General features: G+C 37.5%; 1 protein-coding gene across 1 annotated transcript in view; it reads left to right on the top strand.

Annotated features, from left to right (window-relative positions):
- ATXN7L1 (ataxin 7 like 1) overlaps positions 1-25,014 on the top strand; it is a 119,982-nt gene that overhangs the window by 85,985 nt on the left and 8,983 nt on the right. The window contains 9 exon segments of the mRNA XM_068401695.1: positions 2,614-2,836; positions 11,620-11,829; positions 11,831-11,904; positions 16,878-16,903; positions 16,905-16,952; positions 16,954-16,959; positions 17,822-18,078; positions 20,404-20,596; positions 23,036-23,157. Coding sequence (XP_068257796.1) covers positions 2,614-2,836; positions 11,620-11,829; positions 11,831-11,904; positions 16,878-16,903; positions 16,905-16,952; positions 16,954-16,959; positions 17,822-18,078; positions 20,404-20,596; positions 23,036-23,157 — 1,159 coding nt within the window.

The following is a 25,014-nucleotide window of genomic DNA, read 5'->3' as shown; positions in this document are numbered from 1 at the left end:
TGACACACTCAGATAATATAAGTAATCTTGTAATCTTTTCCTTCCCTAGCTTTTAACATTTATTTAAAATAGTGGGATGTCATATCACAACAGTGCTTCTTCCACCATTTTCTATGTTATAGTAAAAAATCCAAAGTCAATGTACTGGTTTGCTCTTGGGAATTAATAAATTGAGAAAGTTGTCTAGGGAAAAGCACCAAACATTTAGCTTGACTAAAAATCCAGTGTAAAGAGACTGTTAAAAAATAACTTGCTATGGTATGTGATACTTAGATGACTTTAAAATATAATTTTAGATGGTCAGTATCTTGAATGTCTGTCTTTCTGGAAGATTAATTTTAATAACAGAGTAGTGTATTTCATTTCCAAATATATCCATAGGGATGATATTGAAGACACAGTTTACTAGAAGGCAGTCGGTCTTGAGAAAACCAGTAGCTGTGGTGAAGACTGGAGTAATTAATCTTGAATTTATATAATTTGTGTATGAAAATTATGTTTTTTCTCAAGTTTCACTTTATATACAACTTGGTTTTGTTGGTTACATAGCAGTTCCTCTTCACCTGCCCTCAAGTAATTCATGTGACAGTTGCAAATTTTTATTAAGCTAATTTAAATTGACTAAATAGTTGCTGAGAAGGTTGATGAATCCTGAAACAATAACTATTATTTAATGAAGTAAATACTGTGTGAATGGAACTCTGCATTTCAGAGGCAGATGCATAGCTTACACGGTTGTTGCCACAGATGTGAGGTGAAATAAATGTAAAATAACTACATCCTGAAGGGACTTTTAAAGGTAGGGGCTGCACACTGAGGTGTGTGGTGGGGTGAAAACCAGCAAATGGCAGTTGGCATTTGGGGTGTGAGGGGAGCTACTTTTTGTATTTAAAAAAAAATGACTGTTTTGTTCTTCGGTTGCAGGAGAATCTGGGGGGAATTTCAGCATTTGTAATTAAAGCTGGGAACATGAAGATGTGGAAGTGCTTGACCTTTAATAGAAAATGCCTTTATTTAGTCATTGGAGATATTGGAATATTTGGTTTTTCTTTTTTAAGCATTTATCTTTGTTCTTGAGGTATTTGTCTATTGCAAATTAATCATGGATGAATCCTTCTGCTACTGGCAAGTTTTTGTGAGGATGCCAGACAAATTGTCATGTTTTGATTCTCTGTGGGAAAAATTTTCTTAGTTATCCTTGAAATATCAAACTAGCGAGCACAGGGTTGATGGTGTAAATACAAAACCTTCCCTTGGAGCAGCAGGTTGCTGTTGCTTCCTTAACGTGCTCTTGGCTGACAAGGCAATGCTGTGCACACTCAAAGAGTAGCACCCACTTGGATTCTTCAAGTTAAGTGCTGAAGGCTTCAGAGGAGGAAAAATTGCTGTGTGTTGAAGGAGAAAATTCCTCTTCCCCCAGTGTGCTCGTGGCCCGCTGCCTCTGGCTGGGGAGCACCGGGCTGGCTCGCCGTGGGGCAAAGGTGTTGGGGAAAGGGTGTTCCCATGAATAGGAGGACAGGACTGTTAAGGATTTATAGCACCTCTCAGCAAAAGCCAACTCCTGTCTGTTGTGATATTTTGTAGTTGTGCTGAAGTTCGCAGCACCAAGCCCGTTGTTTGCAGCACACTGTGATCCAGCCGGCTGGCCAAACACTAGCACTTCTACCCTGGAGAAGTATATAATTTGTAAAGAATGGTCAAATACCTTCATAAAACAATCTATTTAACAGTATCAGGAGTAGGACATATAGATTTTAAAAAATAATAATAACCAAACCCAAACAATTTTCCTGAAGTGTGTCTGCCCTGAAGCCTGTTCTCCTGTTGCTGGGTCAGCCAGGCCTTGCTTTTTGCAGTACTTAAGAGGTCTCTCGTGTGAGCGTGAACAGTCCTTACACATGGGCCTGACCTCTAGATGCAACGTTTGTAACCGATACATAAACTGTCTGCTTTTTTGCACTTTGCTTTTGCTCTGTGTGGAAAAAAATAAACTTTTACCTTGATTGGTGCTTGGAGATAACCTCCAAGCTACGAACCAGGCAGAGCCTGCCTCTCTGGAAGGGCTGGGAGCAGTAGACCTTTTGCTACTTTTCAGTCTTCCCATTATTTTCCTTATAGCTTCCCATTAAACTTGAAACAAGATAGTCATAATGTAAACTGCCCAATAACTGAGTCACATGAATTCTTCATAAACCATTACAGAAGCAATCCCACGTCTGTTAGAGTATTTCACCGAGTCATCTGAGCTGTTGTTACATACTCTCCTCTTTCTTCTTTACATAAAAGAGCTTGGATGGCAGCTAGTATACCTCACACAGATGCTGGTCGTTGCTTATTGCTTAAAAAATGGTTTGAGATTTCTTGGTAAAATTTTCTGGTAGATTATTAGCATTTATTTTACTATTTTTTACATTTTTCAGAGCAGTTCATGGAATTGGTTTTGTTTAATTATTATTTGGCTTGATTACATTCACAACAGTAATGAACTGGTGTTCTTTGGAGTGATGAAATCATTTTAACAAGCATAGAGAGGAACAATTTCCTCTTCCTCGACTTCTTTTTTTTTTCTTTTACCTATGAAATGTTATAAAGTTTATTATTTTTCCATTACAGAACGAAGACACGGTTCAATGTGTAAACCTTCCCCTTCTCCAGCTTCTCCAGCCTGCAATTCCAGGACATCCCTAGTACAGATGAAACCGAAATCCTGTATCAGCGGCCATAACCCTGTCAGCAGCAACTCAAAGCCATTCAAAACGCCCAAAGACAATCTACTTACCTCCAGTAGCAAACAGCACACAGTCTTTCCTTCAAAAGTATCACGGGATAAACCATGGTAAGTACCAAAATAATAGTTACCGAAGATGTTGGTATTCAAAAAATAAGTATCTCTCTGTATATTTCGCAATCATAAAAAAAAAAAAAATCTGTATTCTCAACTTATGCAAGTTTGCAGCTTAAGGCTCTGCATTTCCTGAGGGAGGAGACTGGGATGTTTTAAAATTAAAAAAATATATATAGGAAGAGAAAAAAGGACTGGGTTACTTTTCTAATGTTCCATCAAATGTCTGATTTTTTGAGATGCATATAGCAAGTGAGATGTTGACCCAGTTTGCTACCTTTAAGGTCCATCTTCCATTACGGTATCAGCCCTTACAACTGGTGCTTTCAAACAATAGAATAGTTTTTGCAGAGTTCTTAATATTGGCTTAACTGATGTTCATGAAAACTTACTGGTTATAGTCATTTATCTTCAACAGCAGCTGCTGTTGGAGTTGATTCTGTATTTTGATAATGTTTCATGCCTTATAAGAAGACAGAAGAAAATTCTGGCTGCAAAGATCACTATTTTAGGGGTGTCTTACATCATGTACTGTGATATATATATATATATGTGATATATATACACATATAGGCTTTGAGGATGCCAGGCCCATCCTTCCGTGACTATGATGATAGCAGCAGAGTTGCAGAAATGTGAATGAGAGCAGAACTGGGTCACTATTTTATCCCACTATTTTATCCCATAAGAAATTGTTTTGGTTTTAGTTATCTACAGAAAAGATGCTTTGTGATTAGGTCACTAGGCTGGTGACTCAAGATCTGAGTTCAGTTCCTGCACAGGCTACTGCTACGCCTTAGTTTCCTTGGCCTCAGTTCTGTGTCTGTAAACCTGAGATAGTAAGACTTCCTTTTTCTTAAGTTTATCTACTTACTGTGTAAAGATCCTTCCCTTTCATATGTAATATCTAGCATAAGAGGGTCATGATTTTAGGAAGGATTTCTGGACACAAGTGCCTTAAAGCAGTAAATAATCTAATGCAAACCATTCACTCATGAGACAAAGCATGAACTCAAATTATGTTAAAAGTAATAGCTCGCATTTTCTGCCTGAAATGTGCAGTAGTTGGTATGATGAAGAGAGCAGCTTCTGCCTAGCTGTAGAATTTACCTTGCACTGGAACAAACTTGATCAAAATCTAATATTCCTATAAATCTGAACCCACCATCTCCATAAGCATGATGGGCACTGTGGACAATTATGGTATATAATTCTGAAAATAGAAAATCTGGATATTTAGATTACACACACACATACACACAGATAAGATAGAGGCTGTTCTAGTTAAGGTGTAAGTGCCTCATTTACTATTTAAAAAAAATTCTTGACTGAATAGTGACCTTTTCTTCTGCATGTTGGTGAGGAATTTTATACGAGAGGATTTTTTTTTAAGTCTAATTAAAAGAAAATCAGAAAGGACTTCAGAGTATTAACACCATTGAGTATAAACCTGTTTCTCATCCTAGTGTTACAGACAGCAACTTACATATCCACATTTCAGCATACTAACTGAATCTATAAACAATATCTTCCGCTCTGGCAACAGATGGCATTCTGTCAGTCAGTAAAAGCTGGAAGAGAACAAAATAACTGCGCGTTTCCACCAATCCCTTTTCCCTTTATTGGGAACATCCCAAATATTTCCTGATGTTCAGCAAGGTAGATTTAGCCATTTAAAACTGTTGTACTGATCTGTTAATATGTTGGCAATGAATATGTCAGTAGTTGTACCTGTGAATTACCTGATTCTTGCAGCTTTGCTGGGAGGTAATGCTGTGGTTTTGTTTACCAGTGGGGAAAAATGAGGCATATAGTAGTTAAAGATATTGTAATCATCACATAACAAATCACAAACAGTCTGAAGCGGAGATCAGTGAAATTGTCTTTCAAAATTTAGTGTTAAGTGCCTTAGATTAAGTGACTTGTTAAAGAATAAAATCAGTCTGATAATCATCACAGGTTATAGAGAGCTGACAGCTGTTGTGGAAGAAAGTGTTTGTTCTTATTCCGTTAGTGGATTATAATTTTTGTTTAGAATTCTAGAATATATTCAGCAGGTCTGATTTTCTTAAAGGAAAAATTATTCATAAAATTTATTCTTTTTTAAGATGATTATATCTTCCATTCAGCTGTCTGTACAAGCCATAGAATTTCAACCACTTATCTTTTAGAAAGAAGTACTCAATTGACACAAATACATTTGTCTCGAAAATGCAAATAGGATTCATCATGTATCCAAGTGTGTTGTGGTTTATCATCCTCAGAAGCTTCCAGTCATTCAGTGCTTTTGTCTGTTACGTTGTAGTCTCATACCACAAATGTTTATTTGACATAGGTTCTTCCAGACAGTTATCAAATTAGCTTAATTCAGGAATTGTATCACTTGTAATGATTACTTTCCAGACCTGGAATAACCTTTGTTGTCTTTGCGTGATTCTTTCATACAGCATCGTTTTTAAATTTTAGCTGTTACAATTAGTAGTACTATTTCAGCAATGGCCTCTGCAACAGCATGGCCCTGTAGATCTGTCTGTTGTCATGCCTGCCTGCATGTAGACCCAACTCTTCCATTGTTTAATTCATTATAGTTTTGCTTGAGTCGTCATCTTAAACATTGACCAAGTAGCTCTTTCCCTTCTTCACGTCATGTGTTGTTCTAAGATGTGCTGCAGAGGTTCAGGTTGCTCCTCAGCTAATGCTTTAAAAAGCATGATCAGATGAAAGAGATCTGGAACTGTTCCATTTTTGTAGCTGCTGTTTTAATACTTCCCTTCTTGTAGTTGGAATATGAAGGATTATTGTGAATACATCATCCAGAAATATCTGTCAGCTCTCATTTTTTTGTCCCCCTGTATCTCTCTAATGTCGTTGCTATTAATACAGCAGTGCTTAGAGACTGGAGCAGTGCTGGAGCACCACTGCACTGTGCACAAGATAAATGTAAGCCATCGTTTTCTGAAGCTTGCAATTGAGGTGGTAAGAGGTGTAGCAAAATGGTAGAAAATAGAGAGAAAAAGGCACAGATAAGATGATTGGTAGTAATAACAATAATAATGAACTCATTAATAACAATAATCATGAGTTCATTAATAAGAATAGCCCAGGTACCCTTTATGAAAGGCATTCCTGCGGCCAGGAACTCTCTCCCTCACTGCCGACCTGCTCAAAGGAAGCTACACTGCTTGCCGTGCCCCAGCGCAGCTTCTGAGCGCTGCCCTGGGGGATTTTGGTGCTGTGGTGCTACAGGGTGTTCATTTCCATCCACCCATGATCCTGAGGGAGTATAAAATTGGGGTAAAGTGTTAAAGTAAGCTAGCCCTGAGATACCAGCTGAAGCAAGTCTCCTTGTCCTCCATCCACAAGGACTAGCCATTGCCTGCCAGGAGTTCTGAAAATGAAGAAAATGAGATGGAAATTATGTGGGTTTCATCAACATGTAGAAACTGACAGTCTTTCTGTAAACAGAAATAGGATTACAAAGGTGTATCTATGGGTAATCATTTAAAATTTATAATGTCACTTTTCAAAGGATTTTTTTAGTCATCTCTTAGTCTTTATTTCTTTGTATTAGGAAATACCCTTATTCATACTGAGGTTGAGAAAGTGAAGCTAGTCAAGATGTAAGGATATTCCTAATACAGCCTGGAACTGGAAACAAAATTCACCAGAGTTAACTGGGACCACATGTTCTAACACTAAATCACAAATACTTTGTTACATTGTAGAGGCAATCCAGCAATGTAGAATAGAGCAATGTTTTAAAATGTTTGGGAATTTCTTTTCTCACAAATTTGAGAAGAGCTGAATGAGTGGCTGAGATTTTAGAATGAATGTAGTTTCGAATGACCAAAAAAAACCCCAGCAAAATTACATAACAGCAAGGAAAAATAGTTTTTAAAAGCCTGAAGAAAGGAGAACAGAGGTAATAAGGAACTCTAGGTATGAGGACTGTTGTGACATACTGCAGTTATTTTTCTTGCTTCGGAACGACAGTGACAAGCAATGGCTGGGAACTAAAAAAAATTGCCACAAGGTACTTAGAAGGGAAGTTCACTCTTGTTCCGGGAGTTCATCACAGGTTCTGCTGAAGGAGTAGTTAGAGTAGGATAGGACAGGATAAGATAGAATAATTTCAGTTGGAAGGGACCTACAGTGATCATCTAGTCCAACTGCCTGGCCAAGAACATGAGAAAACAGAAGGAAATCAGTTATCTTACCTGAAAAAGAGAATGGACTTTTGAAGTCTGTCATGATCAAGCACTTTGTGTAGCCATCAGATATTTTTGTGGCCTTTTTCTGATTCCCTTCTAATTCATCAACATTGCTACTGAACCACTGGTCAGCAACACCGGAAGCCATATTCCAGCATCAGTATAACCAGGGACATGTGAAAACTAAATTTGCTCCTTAATTTTATTTGCCATATCCCCTTTTTAATATAAGCACAACAATACAATAAAAGCTCATAGTGCTTATCCACTGTGACCACTAAATATTTTTGTCAGTATTTTCCAGTATGTTGTTTCTCCATATTTCACTGCAGAAAGAAAAGCTTATTATTTCATGTGTAACTTTAAATTTGCTTGTATTAAAATGTCTTTTTGAATTAATGCACTTTACCAAACACTCCATGCTACTTTTTATGTCTGCCTTTGTGTCTTCATTATTTAGTTTCCCTACATCCTGATTCCATCAGCAAATGTTATCACCAGCAATCTTATATTCATTTCTAAAGACCAGTGAAGTTTTCAGTCATGTCAGACTTGGTAATGATGGCTAAAAAGTCCCCCTAGCAAGCTCCCTTATTGAATCATAAATCTCTGAAAAACTAGGTTTTAATTTTATGTTGTTTAACATTTGCTTTTAAACCGTCCTTGTTTGTGTTTTATAATGCCTCTCGAAAGTCGGAACATTTTGACAGTTATCTTTGTCAGCTTAACTGGTAACCTCATCAAAAAGTGAAACCAGATTTCTTTGCCAAGATCTGTTTTTCAGCAAAACCGTATGAACTAATTGTTTATCAGTTTATTTTTATTAGCTTTTCCATTATTTCTTCCAAGACGCTCTGCTTTGGGTTTTCAGTGTGGATGCAACAGCAGCACTCAGCTAGCTTCTCCAAGTTGCCAAATATTCTGAGATTCAATTAGAAATTAATATGCTGAGACCTAGTGTCTCTTCAACGCTTTTGGAACTCATGGCCGTATTATCCAGATTTGCTCATGTTAAAAAAAAAAAAAAACAAACCGGTTTCTCAGCTGGCAGTTTACACTTACTGAGGGAATCAAAAAACATTTTTATCTGATTGGAGAGTGTTATCATGCTTCCTTCTTAGTACAGAAGAAATACTGAATGTTTCTGTCATTTTTGCATTGCTAATAACTGTTTACTGTACTTTAGGTAGATACTGCTATTATTATTAGGATTTCTTTTGTAAAAAAAAAGTAAACTTGTCTTTACTGAATACAGATTTTTCTCACCTATCTTGGCAATGGTCTGTACTCCCCATTTTTTCCTCATTTTTACTGATTGTTGTGTTCCCTTCCTCAGTTTTCATGTGTTGCATGTTGGTTTTCTAATTGTCTTTCCAGCAGTTGTCTTTAATAAATCTAAACAGGCTCTTCATTCAAAAATTCTTTCTAAAATGTAGTAACTAAGATTAAAAACCTTACTTTTTAGCTTTCTAACAAACTTTTTAAGAAGTCCTCAATTTTCACTCAAAAAACTCAGATGGGAAAAGAACTCTCTGTAACAATTAAATATGAATATAAGCTTTTGTGATTTATTTCCATTTTCGTCCTTAGTAGTTGACCATGGTCACTGGTCCTGTGCAGCTTCCAATTTGCTGTTGATATTTGATTCATCTTTGTGTTATGCTGAGATGAAGCTAGAGTTCCTTAATGTTAAATGCTGTACCCACGACATTTTAAAACAAAAGAAATTATCATCTGTACCTTCTAAAAACTCAATAATTTAACTCTAGACTGGCAGGAGTCCTATAGAATGTGTGTGTTCAAATACTGGAGTATTTCTCTTTTTTCTTCTACGTTGCAATGAAATGCATATGAAGGTTGACTTGTTGATCTGTAACAAAACTAAGCAAAAATGATCCATCCCTGGGCTTTTTTCATTATCACCAGTGATCCACGTGTATGTGCCCTCGGATTTGAGGTTCTGAGCACTGCAAAACAGAGGAGCTTTTTTAATATTTATTAACTGTATTTTGCTACTAGACCAGATAATACACTTGACCCTTTCACTGTGTATCAGTACTTTGAATTAAGATAGATCTTAGAAACTGGGCATGAAGATTTGTTCATATGTTTTTACATAGTTTTTATATAGTAAAATTACTTGATCTAGAGTAAAAAAATTCTCCTGTTTTCAGAAAATGTAATTGCCATTCTGTTTAAAAGCAAAAACAAAATTTAATTCGTACCCTGAGATGTTATAATAATTTTATCTGTCGTTTAACTTAATAAATTCAGAGTTTAAAAAAGTAGAGGATCAAATCCTGTTTTCATATGTCCATGTTTGCATTGTCATTGAAATACTTAATGCAGTTCTGGTTTTGTGAGTAAGTTAAATTTTTTTGCTTAGGTTACTGGCCAGCACTCTACATTTACTGCAGTCGGATCTGTATTCTGACTAGCTGACTGCTGTGATTATGGTACCACAGAATATGGAAGTTTCATATCATTTAATTCCAGCTTCAGAATATGTCTTGGTGTTCTAAATCTTCTTTTTAGTGTTATATACGTATTGTTTATATCAAGGTTCGTACGTTATTCAATGTTAAAATACCCTTAGAACAAAGATCAACAACTTTCCAGTATGGTGGAGTCCACTCCAGCCACGCATGCTGCACTTTCTGCTATCAGCTATGGAGAAACAGAGGGTTTGTAACCTAGGAAGGTCAAGACTTGAGTTATTTTGGACCCTGCTTCCAATGTTTCCTAAGGGCGTCCCATGGAGAATGCCATCTCAAAGTCATCTTTTTCTGATTGTACAAACTCCACACCTGTTAACCGTTCCTTCCATAGGAAGAAGGCAGCGAAGGTTCCATTTTTCAGACACAAAAGACTGAAATTATGTGAATGGGGGGAAGCCCCAAACCGTACGGTGATGTGCAGACAGGCAAATGTTTCCTGTCTTGGGCCATTAACAACGTTGTGGTCTCTGGTGAGAAACTCTGCTAACCTGAGCTGCAATGTGCCAGCGTACTTTAGAAGATACACTGATTTAACAGCAGCTGTGTGTTTAACAAACGTCACATGAGTAACGCACTTGCAGAAGCTCTGCACTGCCGTGCAAAATACCTGCAGTGATGTGCAAGAAGCAGATTGTTCTTTTAGTGCAGTTTGCTAAGGAGTAATTTCTCACTCTTCATATAAACATGTTTCATTTTACCTTTAGCCTGTATATCAAGTTGAACCTTTAAGATAATAATAGATTAAAGAATTCCCGAGTTTTAAGAAATTTTTCTGTTGTGGGACAGTCTCCTTGACTGTCACCTATATGCCGGGGATTAAAATTACAGAGGTTAGCTTAGTTCTGTGCAATTCAGAAAGGAAAATACAGGAATACTGTTTAAGGAGGACCCTTAAATTCTTCATTCTACATGCAGGAATTTGTTTTACCTTTTAAACATCACCATTGCATTTGTATTTAAGAAACTTGTGTTTCTTTTGCTCCGTGTGGAACGATAGTCTGAAAATTGTCATTTTTGCATAATCCATGTGTGCATTGCTTACAAGGCAGGCAGTCAGCTATTTGGAAAAGCAACTTTTCAGGCAGTGTATGGGAAGAGACTGAATGATGTTTTCATTTGTGGCCTTCAATGAAACCTGGGCTTAAAGCTCTGAGAATTTAGGTTTTTTGATTAATATTTTCTCTACTGGTTTGTTTCAGTAAGGAGGGGTATATAATATATTAATTCGTAGTCACAGACATCCAATTTTTGGAGTTGTTGGGTAGGTAAAAGCAGCTACCATTGTTGGATATTTCCTCATGGTATATAGGAGATGGAAATGTTAAAATAATGTTGGAATTGAAAATTACTTGTCTTAATCTTTTTTTGCTACCAAATGGAGGTGGTAACCATTTGTTAGTGTCACAATATGCTGTGGTGGTAGTCTGAAAAGGACCAAATAAGGTAATGCATTATATGGGGAATTTTAATTTTTAAGTTCACAAGATTTTATTAAAATACATTTTTAGTAATGCCTCAATTCATCAAGGACTTTAATACTTTTGAAGGGACCGCTGTTAAGATGTCTATGCTTAAAATCTTTTCTCCTTGTTTTCCAGAACTTGTATGTCATTCAGACATGTCTGAGCGAATGAATTATATTTTGTGTTTGTTTAAAAATACTAATATTGTTAGCAAACTACTTTGTTATCACGTTGAGTTTAGTACAGCATACACATATCTGATATGTGCTTGTATTAAAGGCATGAGACCATATATGTAAGAGAGTGTGTTTTGCTTAGTACCAAAGACTTACTTTGTTTATGAATAGTAGGGGATTGGATCTTAAAAAAAAATACAAAGGTTCATTTTCATAATTCGCTACATTGCCAGGCTTTACAGATGCCTGGTTTTGTAAACATTTGATTGAACAAAAGAGTCAATAATGGTACTAAGTATTTCGTTTTAGTCTGGTCTGATGGTACTGTGTCACTTGCGTCGACACTTTTGTATCTGTGGAAGGGTATTAAATAACTGTAAATCTTTGGTACAGAAAATACAACTTGAAGATTTTTCTTTGGTTTTGCAGTGTTCCTGTTCCAGTAGTCAGTCTAGAGAAAATTCCTAACCTAGTGAAGGCAGATGGTGCCAATGTTAAAATGAATTCTGCGACCACTACCACCATCACCTCTTCCTCAGCCTCTTCCTCCACCATACCTGCTCCAACTTTGGTTAAATCTGGTTTGACATCCAAGTCAGTGCCACCATCACCAGAAAAGATTCTGAATGGCAAGGAATTATAGCTCCATCAATAGACAAGAAACACACCAAAATGGCACTAAAAGCAGTAACAAGCCTTACAAAAGACTTTCAGGTGAGTGATGTTGTAGTTCATCTTTGAGGTAGTCCATCTTTCTTCATTAATATTTCTGTAGCTCAGAAATAATGAACTAATAAAATGCTGTAACCTGGTTTTGATTTTTTTTTTTACGGTAAGATGCCAGTTTGCATATATGAAAAAAAGATTTCACACTCTTAGCATGTGTAAAATATTTTTCAAAGTACACATTCTGTTGAGCTTGAAATAGTGTTTAATGCTTTTCTCAACTGGTCAACAGGCTAAATACAAATTTTTAAGGAAATAAATTCATTAAAACAGAAAGGCAGAAGGCTTCCTCAAGCCGTTATGTAATTTGGGTCTGTTTACGACAAAAGAAAATGTGCCTTGGTTGGGTGACTTTAGCATAGTCATGATCAAGTTGAACAGTTGAGGTTTAAGACATTGGATTATCCACCAAGTCATGATTTTTTAAAGAATCTTCTTTCTTGGTTTGAAATATTAGAAAATTCTAAGAAGATATGGGAAATGCTGGGGAAGTCTTAAAAGTCATAATTCCCCTCCACTTCTCTCCCCCTGCGATTCACATGAGTGAAGATGTTTGTAGCGTGGGGATCTCGATCTTTCTCAGCAAGTCAGGATGGTGGGGTTGAGGGAGTGATACTAAATGCGGGAATGCCGTGGATGGCCTTAGGCAGGGCAGTATGGAGGATGTAGGTTCCTGTGCAAATCTGCCACCAAAGCACAGAACGCCCCATCGTGGGAGGGAAGAGGCTGGGTTAGAAAGGTTGCCATCCTTTGGGAGGAAGAATTACTTTCCATGGAGTTCCCTGGAGGTGACCCGTGCCAGCTGTTGGGCAGCAAGTAGAGAATTTGCACCTTAAAGCTTGAAAAAATATTTTTGTTCTGAATGAAAGGAAACAAAGTGTTTTGGGGGATTTTTTTTTTTTTAACAAAAGTAACTGACTCAAGTTTATGGCTTCAGAAGCTGTGCAGGGTCTATTCATCAGCTGGCAGTACTTTGTGATGTGGGCAGGAACTTCTTGTGAGTACTGAAAGGCTAATTTTGCTAATGGCAGCATGATCCGCATTAGATCGTCAGTTTGGCAGAAAGTTAGTTCACATGATTTCTAAATGTGCACTAGTTATGAACCAAGTATAAGTTGTACAAGATAAATGCTTTAATTTCCAGTTCATGAGTGTGCCTTATTTTCTGACTGAATATCAGGTTTATTTTTTTCGTTTTCTCAAATTTGGCAGTTAGCCTACAGTACTGCTGCCTTGGCTTGATTCCAGACCAGTGCGGGGTGTTTGCTAGGGCTGTGGGGGGTATGGAACAATGCCATTGCCTTAAAGGATTCAGTACACCAATTGCTTTCTTAACTAGTTAAAAGTGGCATCTAAGAAAACAGAACCGTTGTTCGTGATAGTGTTCCACAAAACGAAAAAATAGTAAGAGAAGGTAGCTGATTAGGCTTTTAAACCTTACATTTCATTTGCTAAGATCCAATTTGTTATTCTAATAAAAACTCTGTATTTTGCAGTTAATTTAAAATATTGGTTTCTTTTACACCATTACTTCGTTTAATGGTTTAGTTGCTTGATTTAGCTCATCAATTCTGAATTCCTACTTGGGCAATTGAAACTGATACTTTTTGAGATACTTGTTTTCTTCATGTCACCACATACCACTGCAGGGCTGTAGGTGATACTCGTACCTTTTTTCGTACGAGTGCTTGCTGAAATGTGTTCAAAAAGAACAATTTCTACAGGGCCTTCCTTCAACTTGCTTGCTTTTCTGTGGAGGTGACTACATTGTTATTCTGTGTCTAAGCTGTCACTCGCAGTGACTCCCTCCTCTTCTAGGCTATGGAACGTTTGAATGGTGGAAATTTCCAAATGGGCTGGGACTCTGCACCGGACTGTTTGAGCACTCTGATAGGCATTAGTTTACGTTTATATGGTTAACAAATCTACAGAATTGATACTATTTTTTTAAAGCTCCTCTGTCATTATCAGATTTAGAATCTGTTCAGTCTTGCTTCTGCTGCCTCATATATTGATGCAGCAACGCAGTAATTTAGCGATGATGCAAATAGGAGAAGTCCGGAGAGCACTGTAGATGAATGGCCTGTAGACTGTGTGTCACTATAATGGATTCCTCTCCATTATTGTACAGAACTGTGCAAAGGCTGAGAAAAAGATCTTGGAAGGTCAATGGGGTGATTATTTTAGATATCCCATAGATTTCATTCATTTCACATTAAAAGAATGGGATGGTGGCTAGGGGATTTAGGTTTCCCTCAGTCCTCTGCTGTGGAACAGCTGTTAATTTTTGAAGGTCCTTAATAGGTCTGGCCAGTTTACATCTATTTTCTTTCCTTTTTAGCAACCTTCACTCTCTCTCACACCACTTCCCTGACTGTGTCTGAAGTTTGGTTTTTTTTCTTTGCTCAGAGCTGGTGGTTGTTTGGGTGATGAACCTGCCCTCTTTTTAGGAGCACTGTCATTGGTGAGAGAGAGGAAGCAGCTTGTGGAACCACAAAAGACAGTCTGTACCTGCCCAGCATAAGTGGATCAGTGTTCCCTAGTGGCAAACTGCAAAAAAAAATATTTTTTTCCTAAATCTTCCTTAGTTCTTGTTCTCTTTGGGGTGAAGCTAAAGAATGCAGATGCCTAATTTACACCAAGAATATCTGGTGAGTTGCAAACAGGAGTTTGAGACAATTCAGTTTTGGCCCTTCCTCTTCTTTCAGTGAGGTTGTAATGAATGCTCTTCACTCCATCCACCAAACATGAAGAAGTGGAATCCATGCTGGAGAAATAGCTTTCTCAAGCTGTGCCTGTGCACAGGAGCCTAGGGGTTCTCACGCTACACGTTTCCCAATACAGAGGTAGTCAGAAGCTGCATTTCATTATTGATAAGAAGGTGATAATCTTCACTTAATGGGTTGCCCAAACCAGGGATGTCCATAGCTGGCAATCAGATGTTCATGATTTCCCTGGAACAGCCATGCACGCTTCAGCCAGGAGAAGTGGTTTCCTCTTTGTTTAGTATTTTCTGTTTCCCAGGGAAAGCATGTTATTCTGTTGTTCGGTAGATGGTGGAGGCTTCCACTTTTTCTGACTATAATTCATTCTGTTGATTTTACCTCTCTATGGTTTCCTAAAAACTGGCTTTGCTATAATCAGTCCTGCAAGTCTGTCTTGGTCGGGACACTCTTACTGACAAGTAGCAATCTGGATGCTCCCAAAGGGAGCACTTTTGATTTTTGAAGTATGTTTCCCTACTGGTCCAAAACAGTCCTTGCCTAGTGACTTTCAGAACACATTCCACAGCCTTATTATCCTCATGATTTTTCATTTGAAGGCATATTTCTAGGTCCATATAGTCTATTTAGTTTGTTTTTTAATTTGCGTTGAAGTTTTTTAGGTGGGTGATTCAGGAAACTGTGATAGGAATATCATACACTCAAAAAAGAGGGGTAATTAACTCCTTTAGATCATGAACATGCATTTTCATCCATTATGTAGAAAAAGAATGTTTATTATATTTAGTCATACACAGCTACTTTTCTGTTTCTGTTGTGCTGTAAAGGCCACAGAAACTATAACTTCTTGTGACAGGTTTCAGTTCCTTTGTAGATTTCACTAAAAAAAACAGGACAGCTGTTTTTTTCCAAGCTCACTTTTTGGTATGTCTCTGCTAATAGATTCACAGACTAGATAAAATTATAATAGGTCAATAACATAACCATTTAATGTTTGCTTTATCATTTTAACTCCATATAGCACATTACATAAAACTGCTAGTAATTGTGATATCTGGACAGCAGTTGTTGTCTAACGTAGGCTACTTGGCCTCACGTTTCTTCTTCCAGCTGTTCTACTTGCTGTGATGCTGTCATAACATTGTAACAGAGCTGTAAATTGCTGTCTTCGTCTTAGCTCCAATTTGTTTATTTATAAAGAATTTTTAGATCCTCAGATTAAATGTTGTATTTGAGTACAGGATGTTTATTACATCTGAATGTAACACCACTGTATAGTTAAAATAGGCTTTGGCAAATAGTTTACATTCCACTATCAAACAAAAGCAAACCAGTCTGCCAATTAAAACATACGATGTCAAGGTGTATAAAGATAATGGTAGATTTTTTTAGTCGCATAAACTAAAAAGTGTAGGTCCATAGTTTTGTTAGAGCTCTGTAGTGCAAACCCTAAAATTACATTAACATAACGTAAAGGAGGTGGTGCTATCTGTGGTATATAAATACTAAAATATTAATGAAAATGAAATATGCAAATACAGCATATTAAATATTAATGCACTTTTAACATTAATCATGAGTAGAACTCATGTAAATGCCTTTTTTTTTTTTTTCATTATCTGTGCAAACTTCAAGCTCCATGCCTCCTTTCACTTAGGGAAATAAGAACTAACATACACGGTATTTTGAGAGATTTAGGGGACGGATTTAGATAAATTTTGTTTTTAAAATGCCACTAGTAATCTTGCATTTACTTTTGAGACACTGTGGGTTGTTTTTCAGAGTTTCTGAGTATGTCAAAGAAATGTTATTTAAAGCACTTGTGATATTTAGTCCATGTGTGTTTTAGCCAAACTCGTAAGCTAGTTTTGCAAATGCTGTATTTCACGGCCTCAGAGGCAGCCAGCGTTAGAGAGGGAATGGAACTCACAGGTATTTGGCTTGGTCCTGTGTTTGGACCACTCTGTTGAGCACAGCTCTGTCAGCAGACTTATTTCTATGAAGTCTGTGATTGAAATCCTGCTCTAAATAGTTTGAAACATGTAAGGATAAAAAAATGCACAACTGCAAGTGATGCACATCACCCTGTTATGGGGTGCTGGGGCTGGGAACAGTGGTTCAGGTTGAGCCTGGTTGAATTAAGTACTATCAGGCAAAAATTATAGCTACTCTGGTTAAAATTTCTGTAATAATCTATTTTTCCTCCTTTTTCTCCCCACCTCCCCCTCAAACAGAAAGAGAATTTTGACCCAAATAAACACTGGTGGAGTACTGGATCCTGAAACAAAGAAACCTTGCACAAGATCGCTCACACTGCAAGGTATTTTCTTAGAAGATAAAATATCAGATGCTTTGTTATTAGTTTTAAATCCTACCACAGTAGTTTGAGAGGTCATACCTGCTCCTGTCTTACAGACAATGGGTATGGTAATTCAGACGCTGTCTTCAGGTAATTCTTTTGAGTAATTTCTGTTTCTTTGAATCAGAGGCATCTGCATTATTCCACTGATATTTCTAAAAAGATTTTTTTTTCTTGTCATTTTGTTATGCAAAAAGCAATTAACGTTTCATGTAGAAGCACAAGTGTTATTTTAAATGCTTCTTTTTTGGTTCATGTGTGCAACAATGTTGAAGTATAGTCAATTTTTAGTAAAAAATTAACATAATTTTTGAATAATAAATTACTTGGAGGCTGCCCTTGTGGTAGCACTAAGTCTCATGTCAAAAAGTAGCAGCAATGTAAGACATTTATAATGAACATTTATATGTGTATGTGCTGCTTGTCAGTAAAGATGATCAGTTAAATTTGCTATAAACTGTATTCACATTTTTCAATCCAATGAAATCAGTTTTTCATTGTAAGTTAAGAGCTACAATGTCATCACTTAATATTTTAAAATTATTGGAATTATATTTTCTGTTTTGGAAAAGGTAAGTCAATAGACTTGTTATAGTGAAAATTGTTGCAAAAAGTATAGTTTATAGCCTTGGTGTTGGCATTTCTTAAGAATGACTTCCTAAATTATCAAAGATAGTGTGGGAATAACAGCTTTATTCCATAACTGTGGCTAAAGTTGTTTGAAGTAGATTTTATCTTTTAGAGTTGTGGTGTATCGGAAGTGTAGAGGACTCATAAACAATGTCATGCACACACAAATGCTTTTTAACCACCCTATTTTTAGACTCATTCACTTAATCATCGACGAGCAGTTCCAGGCCGTAAAAAACAGTTTGACATCCTTCTAGCTGAACACAAAGCTCGATCCAGGGAAAAAGAAGTTGCAAAAGACAAAGAGCATCCACCATCTGCAAGGGAAAGCTATCAGAGCCAGCCCACACCAGCACAAGACTCTCTGTCAGGATCTTTGGTGAACTCTGGGCAAGAATCTAAAGTAACATCTCCTGCAAAATCTAGACCACCAAATTCTGTACTTCCAAGGTGAGCAATTCTCCAGTGTGGAATGTTGCATGCTGAAGGTGCTGTAACAAGTGTCATAGTCTTTCGTACAGCTTATTTTATAAGCATTTGGTATTTCTTTAGGCTATTGCATGATAAAACATATTAATGTAAGACATTCTTTAGCAGTAGAGAGATGGACTATGTTATATTAACCTAAATCTGTCCATGGTAGCCTGTGATCTCATTGGGAATGGGGTGAGGAGTCGTGTTCCACCCGTTGATCGGAATCTCAGACTAACTGCATGTTTTTTTCTGAAATGGTCAGTAATAATTAGTAAAGTTTACATTGGAGTCATTCTGACACTTTTGGGAATAAAAGTCAATTTACTTGAATCAGGGTAGGTACCAGTGGTGAAATTCTGCTCATTTATATAGAATTTTTCTCTGCAAATACTTCACCAATTACATCAACGGAATGTCTTGTAAAAACAGATGTAATTTAGTGCAAATGACAATGGAAGCAGCTAGTTCTTAAAACTATTGATTTGAAACTGTTCATAGCATTTCCTTACTCATTTTGAAGACTTTTCTTGTAGAGGACAAATACAGTCCTTTCAGAAAAAGCAATGCAAAACTTCTAAAGACATCCCTTTAGAAAAACTAGTGTGATATATTCGATCTACTGGATTCTACTTATCCTCTGGTAAACTTCCCATACGTTTTGTTTCGTTGGCTCGGGGTTTGTTTTTTTTGCTACTAGTTTTGGCTGGAGTAGATAGAGCTAAACTGGTTGGGTTTGTTCATATTTAGTTTGTTACATATTTCTTTTCTTTGCAGAAGCCTTGATCAGGATTGGGTGCCCATTTGGGGGCTTTTGTACTAAGATAGTCTCTATTTCAAAGAGATATTTGTTGTATTTTCTATCTCAGGTCTTAACAGAGACAGCCATTTCCAATGTTTTCTGTGTGTTCTTCAAGCCCTAATGAAATTTTATTCATACAGTGGCAGAGGTGGGTCTTACAGGGTTTGAGTGAAAGGACAATGAAAGAATACCCGTAAATAAATAAAGTGGAGAGAAGTCTGCATAATTCTTGTAAAAGGAGTGACCTTACACAGTCCTTACAGAGAGGAGCACAGAGGGACAGGCAGGCATTGTTTTTGGTAGGTGTTACAGTCTCAGAAACAGAGCTGGAATGCAATTCAGTGAGAGTCAGCTGAAGAAAGAGCAAAGGTAGTGGTACATGAGGGGGAGGATTTTAACAGTTGTATGTTGTGTTTGTACAATCTACACCTCTGTTTCTGCTGCAGTGCCTCTGTTCTGTTGTCCTGTCTGTTTTTGCAAGCAGCCGTGCCAGAGGAAAGCCTCTCCACCTCACTGCTGCAAGCCAGCAAGCCTGCAGCTCTGTTGCTGGAAGAGGTTCTGTGAGTGCTCCCTGCTCTGCTGAGGCAAAGCTTGCCGGCTTCACTGAAGGTGACTTGGCTTGACCGGACTGGCTTTTCCTGAAGGCTAAGGAGCACTCGCACAATCTATCCCTTGCAACAGCAACTGCAGCAGTTATTTCTAGCTGATGGACATTGTGGAGCAATCCCTGCTCAGTTCAGAAGAGGGCACCTGTCCACAGCCTTAGTGGCTGCTGTGTCCTGATAGCATAAATTCATGAGATTGAAGATCTTCTTCAGATTTTGCTCAATGCAGACACCTCCTCCAACCTCAGAGGTCCACATACATACTTGTTTCACAGACTGTAATTGAGAATCCTTTTCACCCTCACTTCTAATCTGATTTGTTTCCAAGCTACTTGTGAAAGGCAAGGCACCATCGTGCCCTGTGGTGCAAAGGCATTCCCGCTTTGTTTTACTGGATTTTAGACAAAGGTGAAGAAAACCTACGTGCTGTAGGAGGTCCTCCCAGTTAACTTCCTTATTAATCTAGCTGTAGAGGGTGTCAGCTAAACACTCTTCTTATATTTAGGACACTAATTTCAGTAGTATTTTGGTTTGAAATAAAATTTCATAACTGGACCCATGGGATGCATCAAGTAGCAGAGTAATGGTGCTATGTAAGAAGATTATACACATCTGATTTTTGTTTGCATTTTTTACATACTTTGCCTCTCCCAAGATCTTAAGCTCAACCTGATGGCAAATTGAAAATCTCAGGTGATACAAAGGTGCTCCTGCTAACATTAACCTGATGATAATCCATGATATATTTCTGACAAGACCAAATGTCAGGTATTCTGTATCTTACTGTCCTTCTTTATATCATAATTTCTGGTATAATTTACTTTGATGCTTGACTCCGGCAGGCAGGTTTGCAGAGCCTTTGAACACTGGTAATTTAAACGTATATTCTCCTTCTAGACCATCATCTGCAAATAGCATAAACAGCAACAGTTCTTCAAACCACAGTGGATACGTGCCAGAACTGCCACTGCCTTCCATGGGAGGAGATTTAACGAGCAGATTGTCCAGTGATGAAGGAGAAGCGGATGGAGCTGAAGAATCTGAGAAATTAGACTGTCATTTTTCTGGACACCATCCCAGGCCTCTTGGGGTATGTGTCTGTCTCTGGTGTGCCTTGCTGTTATTCTTATGTAATTACAGAGGGGAGAAAAAAGAAGTCATTTAGTAAAAATGTAAGGAATGAGGACCTTACATTCTGAAAACTGTAGTCTAAAGAGAACGAATACATTTGACAGAAAATAATATGGATGGGATAAGGTAGGAGGAGAAGCCTGGTCAGTGCGTGTAACAAACATTGCTAGGTTGCAGGACAGGATGAGCAGCAGAAAAGCAGAAGTTCTAGTTCTAGATTTTCCTCTCGGTAGACTGCAACTCGGGTGTAATTCTGCTGAACTGAGAAAAGTTGCATTGTTTTAAACGTGACGTGAATAGATAATCTCTCTGTTGTCATAGTTCTTATGAAACTGCACCTTGCAATTGGTTATAGTTCTGAAAATCATAAGGCAGCAAAGGGCTGTTACAGTGCTTCATTGATTTTTGTAGCCTGGTTTGAAGCAGCAATTCAGTATAATTTATGTGAGCGTACGTGGACTTAGAAGCTATTGCTTCATTCATCTAAAAATGGAAAGTCTAGAGCACGGCATAGCCCATCTGCTCTGGCGGTGGCTTAAGTATGTGCTTCTCTGGCAGCTGTTTTTGTCTTTCTCTCATGTTAGTGAGAAATTTCATTGTAGTAGTAAGGGCTGCCTTGTGGTGGTATCTCTGCAGTGTGAATCTGTTTACACTGTACCAACCAAGAAGTAATGGGAGAACTCTCAAACTTCTAAGCAGTTGGTTCTCATAAAAATTGAGCCAAGGAAGAAAATTAATGAAGACTTCACTTACGTGTTTTCCATGTGATATGCAGAATAAAACTGATAACTGTAGCATTGTTTATATTCCCTAGAGCAAAGGAGAACTTGGTACTGTCAGACACCAGGAAAAAATATGAACTGAACATGAAATGACCATCTGATGAAATTCTGTATTTGGTTTTTACACAGTAAATAAGAATTATTACAGTCCCTATAATACTATGATATGCAGTAACCTCCTGCTTCCTTGGTACTCTTGTATTCTGCTTTGTTTTTGTTGGGTGCTTCTTTATGAATTAAAAACTAAAGGCTCACTGCATATGTATCCACACCATTTTAAAAATAATCTAAGTGCAGCCAGTTCTTGTACAGGCATCATCAGCGAGGCATGGCCATCAATAGCCATTTTGTTTTAGGATCCTAGTTCTGTTTCAAGGCAAATCCCACTGATTCATCTGTTTTTGAAATCTTCGCATCTCTCAACTGAAGCAGTTACGGATAGTGCAACTGTTCTTAGTCCACAACAACGTGAAGTCAGAAAAGATGGTGTAAATCGCCTTCAGCACAGTTCATGCTAACTTGCTGAATTTCATATTGAAGTGGACTGTTTTCCTTACGTAGTCCCTCTCCCAGCTAGGTGGTAGTGACAGACGGGGACAAGGAAGTAGCTTCTTAAACTACCTCTTAGTGGTAACTGATCTGTATCACTGGGAGGTGAGGCTAGTTTATCTACTTAGATGATGGTTTTAATTAACCTGTTTAACCTTGTCGTGAAACAGAGTTACAGTCCCCACTTGCTGTCCATTGAGCTGAAAAGTACTTTAAACGGGTGCTTTTCTACTGCATTAGTAGCTTCTGCTCTCAGCCAGAATTTGTGTGTCTTGGTCCCTGCATGATGGAGAGTTGTCTTGTTTTCCAAAGCTGATTTATAACAGGTTTCTCTCCCAGGAAGAGGTGTTGCAGCAGTTCTCTATGTAATGTGAGATGAGTAAGACTGAAATGAAGAAAGGGTAGATTCCTGATCATACCGTTTCAGTGTAGCAGGACTTTGCAGGAAGTTCTCCAGAGGAAGCGGTGCAAATACTCCTGAGCTCTGCAGAATTCTCAAAATATCTACTACTCTTGTAGATGATTTTCATACACTGTGAAGAGTGTCTCCGATGCTCTGTTGTAGCGCAGGTGCCATGGACGATATTTATTTTTTTTTACTGAAATGTCAGTGGTTGGTTTGTTTATTAAATAGATACTAAAGATGCTCCCATTGCACCTTTTTCCTCTTCTGTTACATTTTTATTCCTGTTACACAATTACAAGCTTTAATGTGCACAGAACGGTGTAACTGTCATTCCGAGGCAGTTAAAAGTATTATTAGCCAGAATTTCTTCCGTAATAGTACCTCAGCATTTATATTCTTTCCATGTCACACATAGGTACCTGATAGTAAACTGACTTGTTAGTGAAGTATGAAGTGTACTTTACACTAAGCTGAAAAACTATGCACGTATTTTGTGTCATGCAAAAAATATTTATGTTGCAGATAGCGAAAAACACCTTTTTCGAGGTGTTTTATAGGCATGATACAAATTACAAAGGTGTTCCTTGATCTATAAATGATAATGATTTTATAATGTAGAAATATTTTTTTATAAACAGCGTTGAAATATCTTTTCTTTCAGTTTTGTTCATATGGCAGTCGCTTAATGGGAAGAGGGTACTATGTCTTTGACAGAAGATGGGACCATTTTCGATTCGCACTAAACTCCATGGTAGAGAAACACTTGAACTCACAGATGTGGAAGTAAGTGGGATTTTTACACTTGGTGGGTAGTTTAACATTTTTAATTCTGTAAAACTTCTAAATTAAACACTCCATGGGAAGCGTTTGTAAAATTACCTCTGTATTAAGTCATAGCAGTAATATGAGTACAAATTTTCTCTTCTCTGTTAAGGAATATGCAGCAAAACAGAACAATCTCCTATTCTGATGTAAATTTGTGCCAAATTTAGGACTTTTTTTTTTTAGTCTCTCTGTATGTGGGGAGGAGTAATTTGGTGGTTCTGTTAACATTACTTAAAAGCACTAAAGCTCAGTGTTTTCTAGGTTTGGAGATATGTTTTGATATCATATCATTTTATAACACACAGGTTAGATTTTGCCTAGATTTTTATACCTGTATCATGCACCCGTATCACCCATTCAGACTTTGCTCTGTAAGACTCACGTTATAAGATAAGGAACTCAGTACACATTTGCCTGTGCGCAGGATGGAACATGATAAGTTTTTTAGTCCATAGTGCCCTTACTGGCTTTAGGGTCTTAAAATTCTGATTATTACTCACTATTGAAGCACCTCTATATCACGTATGCACGTTCCAAGCACTATAGGCTTTGGCTACACAGATACATTAAAATAGACTGCACTTCTAAAAAAGATGCTAGTTCTTTAAAAATATATATATATATATTTGAAAAGCTCATGGCATCTGCAGATAGGATTGATTTTTTTGGGGGTATTCTGCTACAGAATATGCATTCTTCTTCCGATGTAATGACACTAAAGTGAAGTGTTTCATGTCACTGTTTATTATCAGGACTGTGTTATATACATTGGATGCCAGCCATTAGATAAACAAGGTTTGATTTTTATTTAAATATATTTTTGAAACACTAAAGCTTGGCTTGTCTGACTAACCTGGTAACTTGATGATAACAGTGCTACTGTGCTGGGAGACATAGTCTGGAAATGGTTGGGTTTGCTGTAAAAGGACCAGTTTCATGTCTGTTTAGAGACAGATCACGCTTGATCTGCAAGGGGTTTCTCTCTTCTGCTTTGTAAATTTGGCTGTTAACTAGTGTCTGTCACCTCCCACAAATAAAACTAATTTGGTTTCCTCAAATAGGAAGATTAAAACTTGTTATCTATTGGCTTTGTTTGTCAGGAGAAAAGATACTCGGGCATCTGAGAAAATGTGTCACTAGTACCACTACTATCATGAAAAACAAAAATAACCTCTGTAGTAGTTACATGATACCAGAATTAAACAGGCCTCATCCTGCTCCCACTAAATCCAATTGCAAATGTTTTCCCAAATTCTACCTGTTTATGTAATCTCTAATATTTTAATGAATTCCATCCATACTTACTTGTCTGTATAACACAGGAAGCTCACAGTGCTAAACCCCTGTTGTATTCTTCTGTTGTCCTCAACCCTCCTCTGGACTGATCTTTTCCTGTCTTCCCCAAGCAGGGGTATGCGTAAAGCTGTTATTTTCTAACCGGTGCTAGTGCAGCTCTGTAGCTGCGGCTAAAGATACAGGGATGCAAGGCCATGTTTTGCGAATAATAATAACATCTACAAAGTACTTTGTATCCCTACTTCTCAAAGTACTTTACAAAGGTGGGTAAGAGTTATTGGCCCTTCTTTAAAAATAAACTGGGGAAAGAGCTGATAAGCAGCTTTGTTTGCATAGCAAGTCACAGGCAGTAGGACTTCCTCATTTCTGGCTGTGTGGACTGTATATAATCCTTATGTAATTGTGCCATAAACAGTGTTATGTCTGACAGTCTCCATGGGAAGAATACCAGGAGAGAACACTTGTAATTAGGATTTGATTTATGATGAAACAGCACACCCAGTGCTGCTCTTTTATCAT

Source organism: Nyctibius grandis, chromosome 5 (assembly GCF_013368605.1).
Source record: "Nyctibius grandis isolate bNycGra1 chromosome 5, bNycGra1.pri, whole genome shotgun sequence".
NCBI lineage: Eukaryota > Metazoa > Chordata > Aves > Nyctibiiformes > Nyctibiidae > Nyctibius > Nyctibius grandis.
Note: the sequence above shows the minus strand (reverse complement) of the source record. Positions and strands in the feature narration are given on the sequence as shown.